Source organism: Saccostrea cucullata, unplaced genomic scaffold (assembly GCF_032062105.1).
Source record: "Saccostrea cucullata isolate Sc308-1 unplaced genomic scaffold, CSIRO_AGI_Scuc_v1 ctg1502, whole genome shotgun sequence".
Taxonomy (NCBI): domain Eukaryota; kingdom Metazoa; phylum Mollusca; class Bivalvia; order Ostreida; family Ostreidae; genus Saccostrea; species Saccostrea cuccullata.
Genome location: NW_026939723.1, coordinates 18748 through 43501, shown reverse-complemented (window position 1 = coordinate 43501; position 24754 = coordinate 18748). Strand labels below are relative to the sequence as shown.

The window sequence follows — 24754 nt, the reverse complement described above, 5'->3', positions numbered from 1 at the left end:
CTTATTTATTTATGAACTTAAAATCACTACTCACCATTCCTTCCCCCTTTTTAAGTTACAAACCACCAGTTAACAACTACTATTACATTACACTAACACTAAAACTACTACAAAATACTACATGTCGTATTAATACGTTATGGAAACATTTATCAAATAAGAACTAATTCACTAAAACAACAAATCTATACACCTTAAAATCAATTGAAGTTTCCTAAACATCATTTTAATTTTTTTCCTAAATCATTACCTTCCCCTGAGCGTCTCTTCATCAACTACTTAAGTAACAAACTCTAACATTTCACAACCTATCAACCAAAAGACACATATCAACGCAGTATAACAGGAGTAATACAATTTTTAAAGTTATTGAACTGTCCATAAAAATGTAATTTAGCTGTCCATGATAGCACAAAGTTTAATTGATTATAGAAAATGTTAATCAAAAGCATATGTTATATAGTTCAAAGGCACAGCAACACGAAACACGAGTGGATTTACGAGGTTTCAGCTGACATGAAACGATTTCTCAAATTTTCCAGTGTTCTGGCACTTCTTTTATAACATTCTATATATAATCAATAGAACCCCGACCTAGAACTAGAACCCCTGAGCGAGGGGCCATGAATTTCACAATTTTGGTAGAGGCAGCCTTATTCAATATAACTATGAATTTCACAATCACCCGCCGAAATATAGCCTACCCAGCGAAAAAGAAATCAATCACTCAATCGAACCCATACACTTGTTGCTTCAACCTAGTGACTTCTGACCATCATGATTGTCTCCTTGACAGAGGCCCCTTGCGTTACTGCAGGAGACCATGGACCTGTCCAGTATCCTGGGGACCAGGGGCCCATTAAGAAAGACCTTATAACAATTGTTAAACCACCAGCCTCCTTTACAGATGCCAGCACAACTTCCTCTTAAGAACCTGTCATAATCTCGGTCTGGCGTAGAAAAATACACCCCAGAGAGATCTTTACCAGCATACCCGGTGTCTACCATACTGTCACCTATGCAATTTAACAAAACAGAAATATTAATCAAGTATATGTTCTTCGTTGAGCATTCTTTATATTACTGTAATACATCTCGCATAATATTCAGTTTTGAATAATATTCAGTTATGCTAACAATACTCTTACTTGGGAGCGAAATAAAACAAGAGGCCCAAGGGCCTTGAATCGCTCTTCTGATAAATTGTACAACCTATCACTTGTATTTGAAGCCTCTAACCCTAAGTATCCTAATACCCAAGTTGCATCAACTGATAAAAAGTTTGATGATTCTTAGCAGATTAGGACTGAAGATATTCTAATAAAGCTATAAAAAAAAACATGGGTAGGTCATGGTGACCTACTTTACGATTGAAGTTTCCTGAGGACTCAAGATGCATTAATAGACAAACTAAGATTGAAGATTCTAAGCCAATATGTATTTGAGATATTCTAAAAAAAAGGTCACCTTGACCTACTTTTTGGTTTACATTCTTCGAAAACCCAAAATGCATCTGCTGACAAAGTTTAATGATTCTAAGCCAATAAATACCTGAGATATTCAAAAGTATGTCACCGTGACCTACTCTTTGGTCGACATTCTCCGAAAACCCAAGATGCATCAACTGACAAAGTTTAATGATTCTAAGCCAATAAGTACCAGAGAAACTTAAATATAGCCATAAAATGTCGAAAGTAGGTTATCATGACCTACATTTTAGTCGACATTTATCAGAGTCCCAAGATGCATCTGCTGACAAAGTTTGATAATTCTAAACCAATAAATACCTGAGAAGGCAAAAGTAGGTCACTGTGACCTACTTTTTGGTCGACATTTTGTGGAAACCTAAGAGGCATAAACTAACAAAGTTTGATGATTCTAAACCGATAAGTTCCAGAAATACATAAATATAGCCATTAAATGTCAAAAGTAGGTCACCGTGACCTACTTTTTGGTCGACATTCTCCGGAAACCCAAGATGCATCAACTGACAAAGTTTGATAATTCTAAGCCGATAAGTACTGGTGATACATAAATATAGCCATAAAATATTGAAAGTAGGTCACCGTGACCTAATTTTTGGTCATCACTCTCAGAAAACCCAAGATGCATCAACTCACAAAGTTTGATGATTCTAAGCCAATAAATACCTAAGATACTGAAATATAGCCATAAAATGTCGAAAATAGGTCACAGTGACCTACATTTTGGTCGACATTTTTCAGAGTCCCAAGATGCATCAGCTGACAAAGCTAACCCTGATGATCATTGGTCTGAAGGTAATCAAAAAATGCCTTTTAAACAATTTGAAAACAAATGCCTGCAAAATTCTAAAAGTAGGTCACAGTGACCTACTTTTACTTAAATATGTTTTAAGGTCCCAATTTGCAGCAACTTACAAGATTTGATGATTCTAACCCTCTCAGTGTCTGAAATAATGGGATGAAATGTTTTAAAAAGGATAAATCATAAAGTTCAAAAAGTAGGTCACGGTGACCTACTTTTAAGTCGACCTTGTTTAAGGACCCAAGATGCATCAACTGACAAAGTTTGATGATCATAGGCCTTAAAGTGTCCAAAATATGCCTTCAAATCAATTTGAAAATAAATGCCTGCAAATTTAAAAAAGTAGGTCACCGTGACCTACTTTTGAGTTAACATGATGTGAAGTGTTAAGATGCATCTACTTACAATATTTGATGATCCTAGTCCTTATAGTAAGCAAAATCTCAACGTTTTTATTTAATGTAAATTTTGGTTAACTTTGAAGTGACCTTGAGACCACGCCCTTTGCCCCAGGGTCATGCCTTGAACAATTTTAATCTTCAACATATCCTGATCATTGTATGTAAGTCTGGTGAAAATCTGCCTGGTGGTTCTGGAGAAGAAGATTTTTTAGCAACCAGTACTTTTGATATTGTTTTCCTGATTATCTCCCCTTGTTTTAGGGTCCCAACCCTTATTTTAGTACAAATGGTAGCCCTTGGGCCAAGGATACCCTGTGACAAATTTGACACTGATTGGCCAAGGGGTTCTTGAGTTATGGCCCATATTCTAAAAAGTAAACGCACACCGCACGACGCACACCGCACAAATGGCCATAGCATTAGCTCTTTGAGCCTTTGGCTCAGAAGAGCTAATAAATCAATAAACATGTTCTTTGAATCCCTTATTTTCATTGGAGCTAAATGTTGCTTACGTGATATTTAGAGAGAACTTCAAATTCATGACCACCTCGTAATGTAAAATTTCGTACTTTTCCTCTCAAAACATAGCAAACCTCAAAATCAACCAGATTACTCAGAAAACCCAGGAGCAAAGAAACGATTTAAAAAAAATGAATATATTTACAATATATTATCAAAAGAGCCCCACCCCCCTTACACCAAATGGCATAACCCTGAAACAAGGGTCATGAAATTCACGAATTTGAATGAGGCATTATAACTATATATTTACATTTGCAAATGTTTTCCTTTATATAACACTACTGAAGGCAAGCGTTTTTATAACTGTAAATACAGGTACGGGGTCAAGAGGTCATAGATGTGCGTTTGGATAAACGTTCGACGTAATTTCTCTGTGACGTCATAAAGGGTCGACGCGCGTTTGGTGGATAACACACATGCCGTTGGGTTTGAAAAATAACGCAGTTCACACGTATAAAGTAACAATCAGGCAAATATAAAGTATGAATAAGTCACAAATGTAAATATAAGTAATAAGGTATCATTTTTCGAGTTTTATTGAGATGTAAAACGGGTTGTTACATGATCAAATCTTCCATAAAGCCCGAGCCCGAAGGGCTTTATGGGATTTGATCACGTGACCAACCCGTTTTACATCTCAATAAAACTCAAAAAATGATACCTTTTTTCTCAAGTACAGTGTACTGAGTTATAATTAGTTTACTTAATACCCAGAAGCAGAGAAGACAAATTTGAATTGTCACTATATAATCAATTGTATTTTTACTATATAATCAATAGAGCCCCGCCTTAACACCAGAACCCCTGACCCTGGGGCCATAAAATTCATAATTTTGGAAGAGGCACTCTTGCTCATCATAACTATGTACTTAATTTATTTTAATACCCAGGAGCAGAGAATTGAAGCAAATCTGTAATCGAGATCATATTATCCTTTCATTTCTCGGTAGTTGCACTGACTTCCGGTTTCTTTGTTCCCTTCGGTTCTCCGCAGGTCATGTGACCTGAAGTAGTATAAATAAGGAGACAGTCGGGTTGATTTAGTTAGTCTGTTACTGACAGCCGAATTGGAAAGACGGTTGTATACAGAGAAGTCAAACGTGGTAGGTACTGCAAGGAATACCTTGAATCAAGTCTTATGTGTCTGAAATAGACTTTCGAGACTTTGATTGACTATATTACTGAGATAAAGTACCTGATATTCTGGTTTGACTGAAGGTAAGAAGCGGACGCGCTTCAGTCCTTGGAAGGCGCGTGCGCTCCCGAGAAACGAAGGAATAATTGTACATACTATCAATTTAAATTTGTGATTGAGAAAATTGATTTATTCCTTAATTGTTCAAATAGAACAGCCGAATCCCATAAAAGAACCCGAAAACGTTACATAGATTTGGTGGCAGCACGGTGGGATTCGGCAAATACTCGACGGAATATAAATTGTAAATTGAAAAGTTTTTACTTTTGTTATATTTGACTTGTAAATCATGAGTGCGATGGAGGAAATGATAAACGAAGAGATATCCTTTCTTGAAAGGAGTTGTGAGAGATTGCGTCTTGAAATAGAACAGCAATCTACACCCGTTGAAACAAGTAGACCAATGCGCGATTCTGGAATTGCGTCATTGACTGGCGAACGCGCACAAGGAAATCAGCCTAGAGGAGCGCTAGATGGTGTGACAATGAGGAGAAAAACAGCTCAACGAAATTTCACTTCAAAACCAAATGCACCCAGTTTGACAAGGGATTATGCTGCGAGTGCTCAACAATATGAAACGATGGTGCCACAGCCAAATTGGAAAACGCCGAGCATTTTGTCAAGTGCACATCCACACCCAGTTCATATGTTGAGTGAGACTCTGGCGCATTTTCCTTTTCAAGTTCAATTGGAAATGACAACGCAAGGAGAGTATCAGAATAGGCTTCCTGCGCAAACGAAATGTGCAGAATTATTTCATGAGGGTCGGATACAAAACAAGTTTGAGACTCCAAGATCTTCATTAAATGCGCAGTTTTCAGAAACTGCTTTAAGGCATAATGCACAGCCACCGATTCCAATGAATCGTACATCCGCGGATGCGCTGCAGCAGATGCGCTGCATCAAACACCTGCGGATGCGCTTCATAAAATACCTGCGAATGCGCAGAGTCAATGTGGAAATTCTGGGAATGAGGTAAACCAAGGGATAGATAGCTCATTTCCCCGACAGATAGTCAACGTAACTGATAAAGAGAAGAAGGACCAAGGTGAGAAAGCTACAGCCAAGTGTAACATTAAGCCAGCAACCTTTGATGGAACTCATTCTTGGCTAGATTATAAATCCCATTTTGATGCGTGTGCGGGTATCAACAATTGGAATGCTAAAGAAAAGGGGTTGTTTTTAGCAGTGTCACTGCGAGGAGCAGCACAAGGAATATTAGGAAATGTTTCGCCAGAAACGGGACAACAATATGACCTCTTAGTGAAAGCGCTTGAAGAGAGATTTGCTCCACCTAATCAAACGGAGTTGTACCGTGCACAACTCAAAGAAAGGCGTCAATGGGCATCAGAAACATTATCTGACCTAGGCCAAGCTGTGCGCCGATTAACGTATTTGGCATATCCATCTGCACCGGCAGAAGTAAGAGAAACACTCTTGGTAAAGAGGCTTTTATTGATGGATTGATAGATTCTGATATGAGACTACGCATTAAACAGAGTCGACCCCAGAATCTAAATGAAGCTATTCGCCTGGCAGTAGAACTTGATGCCTACTATAAGACCGAGAAAAGAAGTCACATGCGCGCTATTGAAAGTCAGGGACAAGCACCAGCTCAAGCTTCCGAGTCTGGAGATTTATAAGCGCTGATGAAGAAAATGCAGAATAAAATAGATAATCTGGAGAGGCAGATTAAGACAAATGCAAGATTCAGCAGAGATTCTTTTCAGAAGTAAGGCAAGCGGAACAGGTTAAAATGTTACTACTGCTCAGAGGAAGGACACATTCGAAAGAATTGCCCAAAGTTGAAGAACAAAGCTCAAGACAAAGAAAAGGATATGCGGCGACATGAATCAAAGTCAGATGGCGGAAGCGCATGTCAATTGCGCAGTAGACGTAAAAGAAAGAGAAATCTAAAAACAATGGCAATGTTGGCGCAAACAATTTGTGCGAGGAAGCAGGTATCTTCATTCAGGGAAATGTGAATGGGAGCAGTGCAAAACTCTTGATTGACACTGGAGCATCCCTTACTCTCATTTCAAAGAGATTGTTTGATACATTGCAGGAGGAAAAGCCTGTGCTCAAGGAGAACGCACAGCGAATATTCAATGCTAGTGGTTCTGTTCTGTCCCTTTATGGTAAAGCAACATTTTCTCTCAAGATTGGTGAGACAGATAGAACTATTGATACAGTTGTTGCAGATATTTCTGTGGACGGAATTATTGGACTTGATTTTCTCAAGAAATACAATGGGCTGATAGATCTTCAGGAGAGTTCGCTGCGATCAAATAATGAGACATGCCCATTTTCCTGGGAAGGCACACTAGGTTGTTACAGAGTCACTGCAGCCAGTGATATTTGCATACCACCGAGGAGTGAAATAATTATTTCTGCCAATGTTACGGGAAATAATAACTATGGAGGAGCGGATTACTTAGTGGAACCAGAACAAAAATTTATTGAGACAGGGCGTGCGCTAGTAGGACGCACTCTCGTTAAAGGTAGCGATAAGATACCAGTTTGCTTAATGAATGTCACTAATAATATGCAACAGATTTTTCGAGGAACTCTGATTGGGAAAATGACAGCTGTTGAGGAGAGACCAAAATCGCCATTTTATCCTCAGGGTTTAACCAAAGAGCTGAGAGGTGATCTGAAAGATTTGTTAGACAGATGTAAAGGTAATCTATTACCAGAGCAAGTGACAAAAGTTGAGAACTTCCTACGTAAAAATCAGTTTTTGTTCGCAACTTCTAATTATGACTTAGGACAGACCAATGTAGTGCGCCACAAGATAAACACAGAGCAGGCTAAACAACCTATCAAGCAAGGTCCTAGGCGAATTCCAATTCATTTAACACATGAGGTAGATGCACAGGTTAAGGAAATGGTCGAGAAGGATGTAATAGAACCTTCAAACAGTCCCTGGGCATCGCCAGTAGTTCTTGTACGCAAGAAAGACGGCACAATGCGCTTTTGTGTAAACTACCGTCAATTAAATGAGGTGACTACAAAAGACGCTTATCCTCTTCCAAAAATTGATGAGGCTTTCGACCACCTATCAGGACACGAGATGTTTTCTACGCTTGATCTGAACAGTGGTCACTGGCAGGTTAGTATGGAGGAGAGCGACAAGCCGAAGACTGCATTTGTGACACGACAAGGTTTATTCCAATTCAAGGTTATGCCCTTTGGTTTATGCTGTGCGCCTGCGACGTTTGAGAGACTTATGGAAACCGTTCTTGCAGGACTCCAATGGGATAAGTGTTTAGTATACCTTGATGACATTATTGTTGTAGGCAAATCATTTGATGATATGCTTGAAAACCTGCAACATGTTTTTCAGAGATTGCATCAGGCCGGCTTAAAGTTAAAGGCCAAGAAATGCAATTTATTTGCTAGCAAGGTATCCTATCTGGGACACATCATTTCCAAAGACGGAATTGCAACCGACCCAGAGAAAGTGAAAGCAGTAGCTGAGTGGCCAAGTCCAAGTACTGTGACTGAATTAAGATCTTTCCTAGGTCTTTGCAGTTATTACCGGCGCTTTATAAAGAATTTTGCATCAGTTCCCAAACCATTGCATCGAATCACAGAAAAGTGGAGTAAAGAAGCCCAAGAAGCATTCGAAGTGCTGCGCAACAAACTGATAACTGCGCCAGTATTAGCTCTACCAGATGTAACGAAGCCATTCATTCTGGATACCGACGCTAGCAACGAAGCGATCGGTGCGGTATTATCTCAAAATATTGATGGTAAAGAACGTGTTATAGCATATGCTAGCCGTACATTGTCCAAGTCAGAGAGGAAATATTGTGTGACCCGGAAAGAACTTTTGGCCGTTGTCCATTTTATTAAGCATTACCGCCACTACCTTTATGGTAAGCAGTTTCTTATTAGAACGGGCCATGGGTCATTGAGATGGCTTTTAAGATTCAAAAACCCAGAGGGTCAGTTGGCTAGGTGGTTGGAAGTGATCAGTACCTATGATATGAAAATAGAACACAGACCCGGTAAAAAGCATGGTAATGCGGACGCGCTGAGCAGAATACCTTGCACTCAGTGTGGCTTTGATGCGTCATCATTGGAAAATGCTGAGTATGATATGAAAGTTGAACCAGTTGTACGAACTTTACAGTCATCGGATATAAAAAGTGACGACATGGATTATAGTCTGCAAGAGGCTCAAGAGCAGTGTAGAGACATTAAGCTTGTAAAAACATGGGTCGAGAAAGGTGAGCGACCAGTTTTAGCGATATGTCTATGCATGGCTACGTAGTGAAGTCTTTGTGGAATCAATTTTCTAGACTTGCTATAGAAAATGGATTACTCATGCGCAAGTGGACTCTGCTTCGTCCCAACAAAGAAGTTCATCAAGCTATCATACCAGACCAAGAGCGCAGACGCGTCTTGGAAATGTGTCATGATAACCAGACGTCAGGACACTTGGGGGTTAACAAAACGATAGCTAAGATACGGCAGAGATATTACTGGCCTGGATTTCAAAAAGACGTCTACCAGTATGTTACAGGTTGTGACAAGTGTACGAGACGTAAAAATTCCAACCCTAAAAAAAGGGCCCCAATGCAGATTACCGGATCAGGTATGCCAATGGAAAGAATTGCCACAGATATACTGTGTGAGCTACCTGAGACTGATAGAGGAAACCGCCACATTTTAGTTGTGTCAGACTATTTCACCAAGTGGACAGAGGCATTCGCTCTGCCAAATATGGAAGCTGAGACGATTGGACGCACTATGGTGGAACAGGTATTTGTCAGATTTGGTATCCCCTTCACTATTCATTCGGACCAAGGTCGACAATATGAGAGCAAGCTCTTTCAAGAGATGTGTCGGTTACTTGGGATTAAAAAGACCCGTACAACACCCTATCACCCGAAGTCAGACGGGATGGTGGAGCGCTTTAACCGCACATTGCTCTCTATGTTAAGCACTTACGTTCAGGAAAATCAACGTGACTGGGATTTGCATCTTCCGTACATACTTATGACATATCGTTCTACAGAACATGACACCGCTAATTTCTCGCCAAACATGCTAATGTTGGGACGAGAAGCGACTACCCCATTAGAGTTGATGTATGAAATGCCTCCAGATATTAAGGATATTCCAACAAGTCAATGGGTGTGGGTGTTGCGTGAACGATTAGAGTCAGCTCATAAGTTCGTCAGAGAAAACATGCAAGGTGAAATGCAGCGCCAGAAAAGGTACCATGATACCAAACTAGCATGGTCATCCTTTAGTCCCGGAGAAAGAGTTTATGTATTTTTCCCTACCAGAAAGAGCGGTTGTTCTCCGAAGTTAACATCGTTTTGGAGAAGGCCTTTCTTAATTGAAGAAAAATTGTCAGATGTTTTATATAAGGTTGAATGCGGAACAAAATGCAAAAGCACTATCATCCACTGTGATCGCTTGCGGAAGTGTAAGTCACAGATACTTCAAAGAGAGGAAGATGAAGATCAGTATGATGTTAGGGAAAACCCAAGCAGTTGTGCTTCAGATAGGCCAAGGCGCATTAGAAATGCACCTGCGTGGCATGACGACTTCATTGTTGAATACAAATTATAAGCTCTCAGTACAACTATAGATTAGTGTAGACCATGAGGAAGAACTCTGGTTTTATTGGTTTAAACTGTAGCTATGGCACAATAACATTGTAAATTTAAGCAGAGAGCTTAGTATTTTTCAAATCTTTATGGGATATGCACATAGTCAGGAAGACTATTGCATGGTGTAAATAATAATGAACATATGTAAAATTGTACGCCTTTAGTTTTTCTTTATTGAGGAATGCGAGACGCATTTCCTGGAGGCGTGGGTAGTGAAGCAAATCTGTAATCGAGATCATATTATCCTTTCATTTCTCGGTAGTTGCACTGACTTCTGGTTTCTTTGTTCCCTTCGGTTCTCCGCAGGTCATGTGACGTGAAGTAGTATAAATAAGGAGACAGTCGGGTTGATTTAGTTAGTCTGTTGCTGACAGCCGAATTGGAAAGACGGTTGTATACAGAGAAGTCAAACGTGGTAGGTACTGCAAGGAATACCTTGAATCAAGTCTTGTATGTCTGAAATAGACTTTCGAGACTTTGATTCATTATATATTATTTAGATAAAGTACCTGATATTCTGGTTTGACTGAAGGTAAGAAGCGGACGCGCTTCAGTCCTTGGAAGGCGCGTGCGCTCCCGAGAAACGAAGGAATAATTGTACATACTATTAATTTAAATTTGTGATTGAGAAAATTGATTTATTCTTTAATTGTTCAAATAGAACAGTCGAATCCCATAAAAGAACCCGAAAACGTTACAGAATAATATTTTCAAAGATTTTATGCATTTTCACTATATAAATAATTTATAGAGCCCCATCCTTACAACAGAACCCATGGCCCTGGGGCCATAAAATTCACAATTTTGGAAGAGGCACTCTTGCTTATCTTAACTATGTATTTAGTTTATTAGTTAATACCCAAGAGCAGAGAAGATTTTCAAAGATTTAATGCATTTTCACTTTATAATCAATAGAGCCCAGCTTTAGCAACCCCTGACCCTGGGGTTATGAATTTCACAATTTTGGTAGAAAACTCAATGCTCAATACAATCACACCATCAGTTTGTCTGCTTAATGTAAAGGAGTAAAGAAGATTTTTTAAGATTTCATTAATAAAGTGGTATTGGCCCCACCCGTCAGGCCCCAGGGGGGCAGGGATCATAAAAATTACAATTTATGTTCCCCTTTACCCATATATGTGACTCAGGTGCCATAAAAAAACGATTTAAAAGTGACATTTAAAGTTCGCAAAAATTTGAAAAAGCATAAGGTCAATAAAACAAGAGGCCCATGCATCAAGTAACAACTATAAAAAAAAATAGAATTTGGTTTCTGTTATAAATCAGGGAACTAACTAGATAATAGGCTAGATAATTAATCTCAAGGGATTAATTGTACTTCTCTTTCATCATTTTCTTCTTAATTTATAATAAGAACTTTTTCAGTAATGATAGAATGAGGTTTTTATCCAACTGCCTTAAAAATTGATAATCTTCTTGAATTTTCAAGAAGAAAAAAAAATAAAATAAAAAATATATCTTCTTTAATCTATTTCTTCTTTTTAAAAGTCAATGAAATTAGAACTCATCGTGTTGGCTATTTAAACAAAAATAAAGTAAAAACATTTATAATTCAATCCACATTTCATAGTCTCCATAGCATTCCAAATGGACTTAACTTCAAAACAAACTTCATTTGCAGACAGAGGTGGTAATTAATCTCAATGTGACAGATAAAGATAATGCTTTGGATTTTCTTCAGGAGGAAAGCTAATAACCCAAGGGGCTCATTCATTGCAGTATTCAGTTTAAAACATTTTCAGAAGTTATCTCTCTTTCCCAATTCATTCTTATATAAAGTTAAGGAATCTACCCCACCACCCCAGCTCCAAACCAGAGGACATAGAGAAACAAACTTAGCATCAAAATATGTCTTTTTGCCTACTGAACTACCATACCAAATCTGAACTTAATTGGGCTACCATAAAAAAAGTTATTAGGTAAAAACAGAAAATTTGTGGACGGAAGAATGACAGACGGACAGACAGACAGAGTGATTACTATAGGGCACCCGCAAATCCTTGCGGGGCCCTAAAAATGCAGTTTATCCCCATCAGGAGCGAAGATTTCCAAAGATGACCTTAGTAGCCATATGATTTATCCTGAAGTTACAAATTCATGAAATTTTCAGTAATTTGTATGAGTGAAGCACTGTCATTCAGATATGTAAAACAAAAAAGAGCCATCGTTCTCTCTCCCTATCTTTATCCCTGTTTACGTACCTAATGTTCCCTCCAGATACCCCTCTAAAAAGAGTTTATACTTGTCTGCTTCAGTGGAAACAGAAAATCTGTCATACAACGCATACAATCTGCTGCCACTCACTAGTGTGATCGAAACGTAAAGAGACGAGTTCCTTCCCTTTGTTAACTGATGAATTACGTCATTTCCTGTTTCGATGTAAATATTGAAAAAAAGAGTATTTCAATGCAAATTGTTTTAAGTATCATGAGATATAATGAAGTTTTATTCTGAATTTGAGAAAAAAAAATCTCCAAATTACCTCCAGTATTCGTTCTGACAAAGAAACTACAGAAAATGAATTCATCACATACTGAGTAATTTTTTTATCAATATGTTCATGAAAAAAATCAATTTGCAAATATTGAATAGGAATTGAAAAAAAAATTACAACAATATTCAGGGATAAAAAAAAAATAAAATGACCAGAGCTGCCAACATTCTGAATTGACAAATTGTAAGGCGGGGTCTAGAGACCACCTAGGTCCCCCTGCCGCTGAAGACGTTTTGTAAATGAACATGTAATCTGAGGCATGTTTCCATTTTGTTTACTTTAAAACATTGACATGAATGTGATCGATCTTTAAAACCGAAACAAAGATACAAGCAAACGTTGTAAGAATTATGAATTTATTATAATAGTAAAAACTATAGACTGCCAGCTATGAAAATACCGGTATTATAAACTTTGAAGGCGAAAAATTGAAATCGGAAAAAGAGATAAATCGTAAGGCGTATTTTAGACCCTGATTTCGTACGCCTTAAGCCGAAATTTGAAGGGTTGGCAGCTCCGAAAATCATTGTTTATATCTTAAGTATTCGTTCTGACAAAGCAACTACTGTAAATAAATCTAATCTTCACAGATTTAAATAGATAAACCTTTTCAATAAAACTTAATCATTTTTTTTTCATATATATATATATATATATATATATATATATATATATATATATATATATATATATATATATACCTATCCAATGATTCCCTTCTGGTTCCCCAAATCCATGTTTATACTCAGACCATACACGGTCAAAGCTGACGACTCCATCTACTCGTTTTTGGATCACCTTTAACATATAAACAGGAGATTTGTGTGTTATTGCTAAGAAAAATTTGTATGAAAATTGTGCCAGGAAGAAAGAAACATCCGATTGTGTAGTATGAAGGCCGATATACACTGTAAATTGTATTATAATACAAAATCGTACTGTATATACAATCTTAATACAGTGTATCATACGATTTTTCGAACCTTGTAAAACTGTATTGTACGAATAGGGCAAAGCTATATTTCTTAAAGCGGCACAGTGAGTCAAATCATATGTTAATTTTAAGATATCTGTAGCATACAGAGAAAGACGTACGAAAATTATGAGTATATAGCGAAGATATGACAATTAAACTGCAATAATTGACTGCACAATATAAGTGCCGGAAAAACAAAGGTTGTATCTACCGTTTCGTTGTTTCGTATATGTCAAGGTCACGCTACTCTTATTTTTAGCTCAAACTTGTAAACAAAATTCAACTGGAGCATGCAAATATGTTCTAATAAATTAAAAAGATTACATCAAATTTTTGGTCTACTTATATTCATTCGTGGATACCTGAGACCCTGGTAACTATGGAAACTTATTCAACACTTTTCTGCGCACGCGTAGAATATGGTGGAAGAAGTACCGAGGTATTTTGCAATATTTTCGTTCTGGGGCAGACAGAAATTATTTTTACTTCTATTTTTCCCCATAAAAATTTAATTTTTAGGTTCTGAGACCTGTAATTTTCTGAAACATAATACTTTAAGGAATTGAACAAAATTTACAGAGGTCATGCGAAAATTCTACATTTGTCAATTTTCCCCTTTGTGCGTCACTGTGCCGCTTTAATACAAGTCTTTATCTTACCTTTCACTTTCAACCAATTAAATGTACTCCCATTAGGGCCATCCTCTTTATATCATTACTAAAAAAGCACGTGGTGAATTCATGTAATAATTATGAACTTCAGTGGCGGATCAAGGAGTTTCGTAAAAAAATGGGGGGGGGGGGGGGGGCTGTTCTGAAGCCCCCAGTGGGTCTAGGGCAAAGTCCTTTTGGAGGATCCGGGGGCGACAAGCTGACAAGTTAAAACAAATAAGAGTTTTTTTCTTGATTTTAGGATAATGAACACATAAATCTTACATACAGAAATTTCAAACCGGTTGGGAAGGGGGGACGCACGCCCGGTGCACAGGCCCTGGATCCGCCTTTGAACTTTATACATGTTTTTACTAGTAATTATAAAGACATTGAACAACTCGTGTTTTTATAAGGAAAGGGAAGATGACTTGTGGAATATGTCAAGCAGTATCTATGATAATGATAGACACTGCTATCAGGACCTCATCTTCCATTTTTTTAATTTGACAGAGAGAGAGATAAATGTGCCGGGGGAGCACAGGTAGGACCACGTAGTTTATCTACAAACTAATAAGATATGTTTGAGCATGTGTACAAGAAAGTATTACAATACAAAAGTAATACAATACTTGTATTTTACTTAAATATCTCATCGTGTATACTGGCCTTGCAGGCACGTAGCAACAGGGGCCTCCCTGACCCCCCCCCCCCCCCGGCCCACTTTTTTCTCAACATTAAAAACTTCTGTCAACTGTTAACTTCTCTAAAGAGAATAACTCTCCTGGTAGCTTCGAAAACGCGTTTCTGCAATTGCTTTGGACAAACAAAAACTGGTTAGGGTGCCATTGAGGAGTGAGAATCCTGGTTACATCAGCTGAGAGCTCTTTGTCATGATCGGGAAATACCGAAAAAAAAATCCGTCGACAGTGCAGTCTACAGTTTTTCATGAACATAAAACCATACACGGTAACCATGCCTGAAGAGCGCTCGCCGTGATTATGAGATTGTGAGTTCGAATCTCGACAGCGACTGACCTAAGTTGTTAGAAATGGGTCGCAACTGCTCCTTCGCCATGTAATCAGCACCTGAAGTGAAAGTTGAGGTCCTTCAGATGAGACCTTAAAAACCGAGGTCTCGTGGCGGAGTAGGCGTTTACGAGATCCCCCACGGCTCAATGGCCTTTGGTGCGGAGTAAAAGTCAACATTTGAAGCCCTTCGGCGGTATATTGTGATGTCTCTACATGAGTGAAAAATGCTGCAATGGAACGTTAAACAACATACAATCAATCATAGACATAGATACCGTCCATCCTCCGTGTAGTGTGCCCATATCACAGAACACTCGGACTGGACGTGAGCTTGTACTATAAGGGTAAACTTCGTACACGCCGGAGTTAGTGTTACCATTATCATATAGGCTTTTACAATCTGTAGCATCTGAAATGGATAGAAAATAAGAATGCTGTCATCAGTTGCATTATTAACATTATAGAGGATTTAATATTAACAAATCAACCATAGTGATAAATCTGAATTAAGAACGTGATGCTGTTTTCTGCTAAACACATCATGATTAATTTATTTGAAAACTCTCAAAATATATTGCGGTTTCCTATAGAACATTACAGACAAATTTAATTTTCTTAAGAGTATTTTTCTGCTCGTTAGACTACACAGCAAAATAACTGATGTATTTTATTTACAGACATAGAACGACAGGAGATGGCGTCTCATTATGTGAAAAAAAAAACTAGAACAAGAGGCCCACGGATCTTATAGGTCACCTGAGTATCATGTAACAACTTTCCAGCGATTGTATTTGGTTCGTGTTTCAATCCAAAAGCCATGAAATTCACAAATTTTGAAAGATGCACCGGTGCTTAACTGCTTATTAAAGGACAGATTTCAAAGCATTTATTTTTAGTCAAAGCACCCCCCTGGTACCCCTGACCCAGCAGCCCTGAAATTATCTATTTTAAAAGAGGCCCCTTTCTTCATTATAAGGCCAGCATTTTTTTTTATGTTTAGGTTTAGTTATGAACATGAGAATAAATAAGTCCCGAAGGAGAAGGAAATAAAATCTTTTTTCGATAAATCAATTATTAACATTTGTACATTCTTTTTTATGCTATCCTAATAGGCTCCTTACCACTGGACACATAATGCTTACAAATAGGAAAGTAGAACATTTAATTGCTTACTTCATCATCTGCCAGTTTGGGCCAGTTATATAAATTTTGTGATGTTGATCAAAATACACATGTATTTTAAAACATCAATTCTTTAAAAGTCTTTCAATATATCTTCATTTTCTAAATATGTGTTAGGTGAATGTGTAGATATTCTTCTAAAAATAACTTGATGCCTAAAATTAAAATTCCTATCATAAAACAGACAGGGTGTATTGCGAAGTAGGGTCAACATTTTTTCAATTAAGTGTAAAATAATTTTTCTGGCTGATACAAATGATACTACATGCCTGTATATATTTGTATATTCTTGCCTTTTAATAGTTGAATTTTTTTTTATTTCTTCAGGTTATTGTTTATTTCTTCCTCAAATGGACTTCATTTCTCCCATAGTTTTATTCATTACATCTGATGCATAAGCACCCTTTTTCTGAAGAATGATGCTTAGACTGTAAGCTATAACAGAGACCTAAACAATGTCCCTGGCAATATGCAATAACTACCACGGGCAGTTTAAAACCTGGAGGAGGAAAATAATTTACAGTTACTTTTGAAACGAATACATAATTATCTCACCAGCATGTCATTATGCAACAAAGTCGTCAGCATTTTATTTGTCCTTTGAACGGGTGAAACGTTTTGAATGGCACTCTTATCGATGAATTTTACACTTAACCAAGCTATCTTCTCAGATCTGGCTTATTTACCTGCCGTTTCATCGTAAAACCGGAAGTGCAAGTTCGTAAATTTGAAATCTCGATCCCGACTCAAATTTGACATCGGAAAGAAAAAAAATTGTTTTATTTTTTTCGGAAAATTCAAAACCTTGAGTGGAGGGTTTGTAAAACTGAAAATAAAATAAATCCTGGCCTTAAATATGTAATTAGATTATTAGCATATTAACCAGGAGCAAAGGATAAGATGTTCAAAGAATTCATGCATTTCACTATATAATCATTAGAGCCCCACCCTTAAACAAGAACCCCTGATCCTGGGGCCATAAAATTCACAATTTTGGTAGAGGCACTCTTGCTTATCATAACGGTGTACTTAGTTAGTTTATTTAATACCCAGGAGCAGAGAAGATTTGAAAAGAAATAATGCATTTTCACTACCTACTTATTTAGCCCCGCCCCAGCACTAGAACCCCTGACCCCAGGGCCTTGAATTTCACAAATTTGGTAGAAGACTTATTGCTGATTACAATCATGCAAACAGTTTGACTGCTTGATGTCCAGGAGTAAAGGAGAAGATTTTTAAAGATTGCATTAATTTTAGTGGTTTTGGCCCCACCCCTCAGGTCCCGGGGGGGGGGGGGGGGCAGGGATAATGAAATTCACAATTTTTGTTCCCCTTCACCTATTGATGCTTAGTGCCAAATTTGGTTGAAATTGGTTCAGTGGTTGCAGAGGAGAAGCTGAAAATGTTCAAATGTTAACGCACGACGAACGACGCACGACGACGGACGAAAACAGATAGCAACAATAGGTCACCTTAGTTTACTTAGGTGACCTAAAAACACCTTGACAAAGCAGGTCCGATTTCCACGTCCCGTTCTCAAGACACAGAATCCTCCCTGATCCTCGCTGTTGAAAGGAATCGAGGCATTTAAGGTGCATTTCTTTAAATATTCCTATACCGTCTCCATCTTGTACATCCCACGTAGTATTATTTTTTGTTGGGATCCCACAGTCTGAAAAAAAATAATCAAGATGAGAATTATAATGATTATTAATTTTAACCTTTCAGGCTAAAGGGTGATATAGTGTGTAATATGGGAAGTGAAATTTGCAATTCCATCTCTGAGTTTCCCGATTTTGCACAAATACGCAGCTACGCAACAAATTGATCGAACTGTTTATAATATTTAATTAAATAGAGTTTGTGGCATTCTGTAACTTTATTTTTTTCATTTGGTTACACTTCTATCTTTACAAAAAAAAACGTAACTCGTAGCTGTATAGTCCGAAAAATCTTACGTTTTCCTGGCTTTTTTACGATTTTGATATTTTACATGCCAGGAAAACGTCAGAACCGGCGCCATTACGAAAACTGGGAATTCGCCGCCTCCAACCGGAGGCGGCATTCTCACGTTGATTTTCGATACTTGCCAACCGAATTAAATGCTGAATTTACATTTTATCAATAGTACAATACCTTTAGTACTCACCAACATAGTTTTATGGTTCGTTTTTGAAATAACATATCCGATGAAAACATTTTTCTGACTGTCGATATTTGTTTTCATTTCGTGCATTTTAAAAACTTGCAAGTTCTGAATCGGAATGTGGAGTGGTAATTTCTTTTCATCGGTATTGGTGAGTTCTAGGAGCATTGTGCCATTGATAAATTGTAAGTTCTGCATTTAATTCGGTTCCCAAATATAGAAAATCAGATTTTTGAGGAGACGGTGAATTTCCCAGTTTTCGTAATGGCGCCGGTTCTGACGTTTTCCTGGCATGTAAAATATCAAAATCACAAAAAAGCCAGGAAAATGTCAGATTTTTCGGACTAGTTGCTGTATGTCTGTTCTAGCTGACTTTATGTGATATGATCATAGTTTCGTTTTTGTAAATTTGTTCTATTTTTTTTTGTTTCATGACCCCTCATGAAGTTTTCACACGTGTCAAAGGAGTGCTGCACATTTGTTCTTTGAGCCTTTTGTTTTGCTTAAATCCATTGCAACACAGGATCTTGGTTCATGCAGTGTCATCCCAAGAAGGGTATCAACGTACATTGTACCAATGTAGGATTTTAAATTGCGATGTTCAGTTGATAATAATTTTTGCTTCCCCAACATATTTGGTAGTAATACCTGAAGAAAATCATGCATATTGCGAATTCGCTATAATGGTTATACGAATTCGTTATACGGATATAACGAATTACGGATACAGCGAATTAAATTCACGGGTCCCCAGGTTTTACTGTAATTAGGTAAAGTAGGTAATTCAAACTTATGAAAAGAAAAACACCAGGCAGCTTATAACCAAACTTGCATTCATGGATGAGATTATGAGGAAGATTCAAAATTGTTCAAGGCATCCCCCTGGGGCAAAGGTCGTGGTCTTTAAGGTCACTTCTTAATTGACCAAAAATTACATCTCATCAAAACGTTGATATTTTGCTTATTATAAAGACAAGGACCATCAAATATTGTGAGTTTATGCATCTCAAGATTTCGAATCGTGTTATCAAATGTAGGTTACTGTGGCCTACTTTAAGAATATTGTGGGCATTTTTTTCAGATTGATTTGGAGGCATATTTAAGACACTTTAAGGTCCATGATCATCAAACTTAGTCAGTTCGTGTTATCAAATGTAGTCACTGACAAGCTTTTAGAATTTTGTGGGCAATTTTTTTCAAATTGATTTGGAGGCATATTTAAGACACTTAAAGGCCTTTGATCATCAAACTTTGTCAGTTGATGCATTTTGGGTCCTCGAACAACGCCAACTTAAAAGTAGGTAACATTGGCCCTTTTTTAAATTTTATGGCTCATCTTTTTTTTTAAACATTTAAGGCCATAATTTCAGAAACGGAGGTTTAAAATCCTTAAACCTTGTAAGTTGATGCGTTTCGGGGCTTAAAACATATTTACTGAAAAGTAGGCCACAATGACCTTCTTTTTATGCGCCCGAATCGATCGATATATTCAGGGCGTACATTGTTTTTGTCCTGTTTGTCTATTTATTTGTTTGTCTGTCTGATGTCAACTTGAACCATCGCCATAACTTTTGAACCGTGAGAGATAGAGACTTCGTGTTTGGTATGAATACTCCACTATATAAATAGTTTCAACTGGATCCAAGGTCAATAATCAAGTGACCTTGACTTTGACCAATATGCTTAAAATAGCCTTTTCGAACTATAGCTATTATTTTTTTTACCATAAGAGATAGAGACTTCATATTTGATATGCATACACCACAATTAAGTACTGGTCACGGTAGCCTAGTGGTAGAGTGTTCGCTTCGTAATCGGGAGGCCCACATTCGATTCTCGTTCGCGGCGCCGCGTCATACCTAAGACGTGAACATAGGTATTGACTGTTCCTTCGCCAAAGCGCTCGGCACTATAAGTGAAATGTACGGGTGTTTTCTTTTAAACGTACGTCTCGTGTTGCGGCAGGGGCTAGCACGATAGAGAACCTTGAAGTTCACTTCTCAATGGCCCTGAGTGCCGAACATAGGTCTGAATTTGAAGCCCTTCACCGGCATACAATGACGTCTTCATATGATTGAAAAATTCTCGAGAGGGGCGTTAAACAATATACAATCAATTAATTTTCTAATTAAGTTCTTTCATATGCCAACAAGGTCAATGACCTTGTGACCTTGACTGTAACCTATATGCAAAAATTTTTTGTCATAACTTCTGAACCACAGGAGATAGAGACTTCATATTTGGTATGCTTACTCCACTAGTTAAGTGCTTTCAAATGACACCAAGGTCGTGATCGTGTGACCTTGACTGTGACCTATAAGCTAAAGAAATATTTCTCACTTTCAATGAAAAAAAGTGGAGAACACAACATTAAAGAAGTGCTTAAAAGTTTTATGAAGTTTCTTCAGTTACAGTGGACATGGATATGATTTAAGCCTTACCAGACATGACACATTTGGATATCCTAGACTGTGAACGGATGCATTTCTCATTGATCGCACAGGCTGAAGCTAAACAAGACCCAATAAGACCCTAAAAATCAAAGCGAACAAAAAGATTTATTCTCAGTAAGATAAAAGATGAATACAATATGTGCAAGAAACCGTAAGACACTGAACATTAGACCTCTGAAACAAAGGTCAAGGTAAAAAAGAAAGACAATTGACAAAGAAAAGTGATTAATTTATGAATATATTTGAATCGCAAATATATAAGGCAAACGAAACATAATAATAAATTTGGAAGTAGTTATAATTATGGGTGATGTCAGGGAAGCTTAGTCCGTAGAGCGCCCCTTGTCAAGGTAGACGTTGGTACAATAAAGATCTCGTGTCCTTAGCTGCTCAATGGTCCTCAGTAGCGAAGGAAGTGTAAGAGCATTTTCGTTTGTAAAAAGTTCATGCGTCGTTTTCATATTTAAAAAATTCTACTTCTGGTAGGAGAAAAATCTTTACATTCCAAACGAACATGACTAACGGTTAACGAAAATTTGCATGATGCACTTGCTAATTGCAATTCAAGAGCAAGTACATTGTGTCATATGGAAAGAAAACTAGAGGTACTGTGAGCAATGAGCTCACTAAATGATACCCCCCGCCTCCCATATGATTATAATAGAAAAGTCAAGGTTTTGTTGTGGCCAGGAAACCCAAAATATGTGTCGGACCAAAAAGTAAAATGGGAGGTGCACAATGGCAATATAAGAGGAGTTGCGGATAAGAGATGGGTACCCTAAAGCGTAACAGACGGACGGACGGACGGAAATACCGATTACTATATACCCTCCCACTTTTCAAGCGGGGGGTATATTAAGTCTGCAAATAAAGTGGTACAATAAGTACTCATTGAGATCCCAACAGTGTTGGTAAACCTGGTATCGAAGAACACATCATCCATGTAGATATTGTCAATGTGAAACTCAAATATCAGAATTCCATCTTCTTCATTTTTGTACCCCCGCTCTGAAGGAGAGGGATGTATACTGTTTAACCCTTGTGTGTCTGTCTGTCCATAACAAATTTTCGTCACAGTTTTCTCAGTAGACATTTCCAGATTTTGTAATCTCGGGACCGTACTCGCACATGTACACTGACTCTGACAGTTGTAAAAATTTGATTTACTTCCAAACAACAGAAACACTGTTTCCTACATAAAGCAACGTAATATGTGGCATTTAAAGTCATATATGGCGTATTTTTTATAAGTTCAGACTAACTTAAATCAAAATGATCTTTCTCTTTGTTTTCTTACTTTAAATAAAGATAGGACTTTCCTTAAATAACACAATGAATTTATTTAAATCAATCGCGTTACATAGAAATCCGAGATTTTAAACAATAACCGATTTATTTCCGAAACAGTTCAAAGTCAATTTAACCTACATGAATGGAAATATGGGGATGGTATTTGGGTTCAAAATCGGTGATTTTATTTTGAATTTAGATAGCAAATATTATCTTAATCTTTATTAAATCTCGGGTTAATTACTTTTTAAGTACAGATACACCATACTTAGTATATAGCTTTATAACCATTTTAAAAACTTTTTATACGGCCCATTATATATCGAAGTATAAAGTACGAGTCCGAGCTCGTGTTGTACGAGTCCGAGCTCGTGTTGCCTATTGCTGGAAATGTCTATTACTACTCATCGCAGATGCTTGAAATTTTAACACAATCTTTTCTGAGGCTGCCATGCGGTGGGATATATTTTTGTTCAAATCTGATGTAAACTCCCTGCTTATCCGTCTGTCTGTCCATATCTTAAATAACTAATTTTCGTTGCAGTTTTCTCAGCAACTACTTTGCGATCGCAGATGCTTTAAATTGTAACACAATCTTCCCTTAGGCATGCTATATGCCCGTAATTGAACTTGTGTATATTAACATGATAGTATTTATTCAAATCAGAGCGGGGGTATTGCCAGTGAGCATTGGCTCATAGACTTCTTTTTTTTTGAAATCTGAAGTAGTTGAAACAACCTTTTCTTTTACATTAATTTAATTGAATAAAGTATTTTTTATGTATATATTTACCTTATCCCAGTTTTCTATGGCGGTGTATATCCAGCCCGAGCTTTGTCTGTTCATTCCTGATCCAGACGTGTTTCCTTCAAAGTTAATTTCACAATAGTTTGCTCCTTTATAATAATTCACTGATTTGCACCTCCTTGTTCTTAAACACTCTTTAACACAGTCCACTATACTATACTTCCTGTACGAGTCTATCATCTTCCCTTTTAATCTGTGTCCATATTCCAATGTAAAGAAACTGCCTTTAATATTTTCTTTACAATAAACTTGTACAATGATAATCAGAGTTGTGATAATGGCTTTGAAAATAATTTCCTTCTGCATGACCCCGCGTTCCTGCTTAAATAAACGTAAGTTATGGCAAGTGTTTTCTTGTATGTTTGATTTTATAGCTTTATTTTCAAATGAGTTTTCAAAGGTTTGCAATTAATATATGCCTAGCTTAGAATCGATAGTATCAAAAATTCATTATAAGGTTAAATAATAAGACATGCATGCAATGGAATAATTCAAGCATCAATTTATTGCCTTCTCGATACGCAGACTTTATTATAAAATGAATTAAATGACCTTTTAAAACATTCAGGGAATTTGTGTTTTGAGAAGATAAAGCTAAAATCTGATGGAAGATCTTCATAATATTCGAAGTGGAAAATAAAATTCTAATTTTAAACTGAGTAAATCGATGACCTAGCATGGTTTTAGATGACCCGTACCCCTCTAAGGTTCGAATAAATAGGGCTTGAATTAAAAAAAAAAAGATCAATAGAAAAACTATATACCTAAAAGAGTAATAGAAAAAAAAATTATAAATGTGAACTTAAAATTATTTTTCATCATTAGAATTCCGGTAAATTTGTAATATTCATTTTGTAAATATATGTAAACGGGGAGCCGCTACTTCAGGTATTATTGGTTTCTTTTCATGAAAAAAAAAACTAATTTTTTATAAGAATTACAGTTCTAGACATTCGAACAAAGCTTATAGGTACCTAAGCTGTTACTATGGAATCCGGATAGGGCCTTGCAGTTCACTATCGCATCAACGCACCATCGAGATTTGAGTCGATGGTGCAAAAACGATGAATCGATGGTGTGATAACGATTGCGCGATGACGATGATGCGATAGCGCGACGACGATGATTCGATGGTACCATGAAGCGATAATACGATGCTTGATAGCGATGATGCGTTGGTGCGATAGCGTTGATGCGATGCCCCGCCCCACAAGTGATTGCCAACTCCATTTTTCGGTGAAATTCCTCAGGGGTTTCTCCCCCTAGATATTTCTAATAAGAGATAGCAAGTATGTGCAACTAGCAAACGGGCAGAGTCTTCCACTAATTTAATTTCAAGCCTTTTTGCGAAATCCTAGCGGAGGGATTGTGTCAGCTCCAGTCCAAATTGCCAAGAACATGTTGAGATTAATTTCAGATGTACAGTGTATCTTCTAAAAGAAAAATAAGATAAGGGTATGAGTAAGAAATATTTGTCAAGTACTATAGAAGTTGCAAATTGTAAGTAAGAATCAATACTTTAGTATTCCACTTAAATCTAAAGGCTTGCTAAGAGCCCACAGTTCAGTCATGCCCCCCCCACCCCTTCCCGCTCCAGCAAATAAAAGGATCATCCATGGAAGCTGTATAATAAAACGAGGACAAATCATAAAAGTTGTGAAAAAATAAA

At 37.3% G+C, this 24754-nt stretch overlaps 1 protein-coding gene across 1 annotated transcript; it reads right to left on the bottom strand.

Annotated features, from left to right (window-relative positions):
- Nucleotides 1–713: 713 nt before the first annotated feature.
- Nucleotides 714–23265, bottom strand: LOC134253749 (uncharacterized). The gene is made up of 7 exons (XM_062736330.1): nt 23071–23265; nt 20976–21066; nt 17890–18060; nt 15482–15615; nt 13251–13347; nt 12257–12424; nt 714–1016 (listed from the first exon to the last, which is right to left on the bottom strand). The coding sequence occupies exons 1-7, from the start codon at nt 23263–23265 to the stop codon at nt 754–756; spliced, it is 1119 nt and encodes a 372-aa protein (XP_062592314.1). The 3' UTR covers nt 714–753.
- Between the last annotated feature and the right edge of the window lie 1489 nt (nt 23266–24754).

Coding starts and splice junctions, on each gene's coding strand:
- LOC134253749 (XM_062736330.1), bottom strand. CDS start 23,265: ATGATAGACTCGTACAGGAAGTATAGTATAGTGGACTGTGTTAAAGAG. Junction 21,067..23,070: donor CCATAGAAAACTGGGATAAG/GTAAATATATAC, acceptor TTTGATTTTTAG/GGTCTTATTGGGTCTTGTTT. Junction 18,061..20,975: donor ATCCAAATGTGTCATGTCTG/GTAAGGCTTAAA, acceptor ATTTTTTTTCAG/ACTGTGGGATCCCAACAAAA.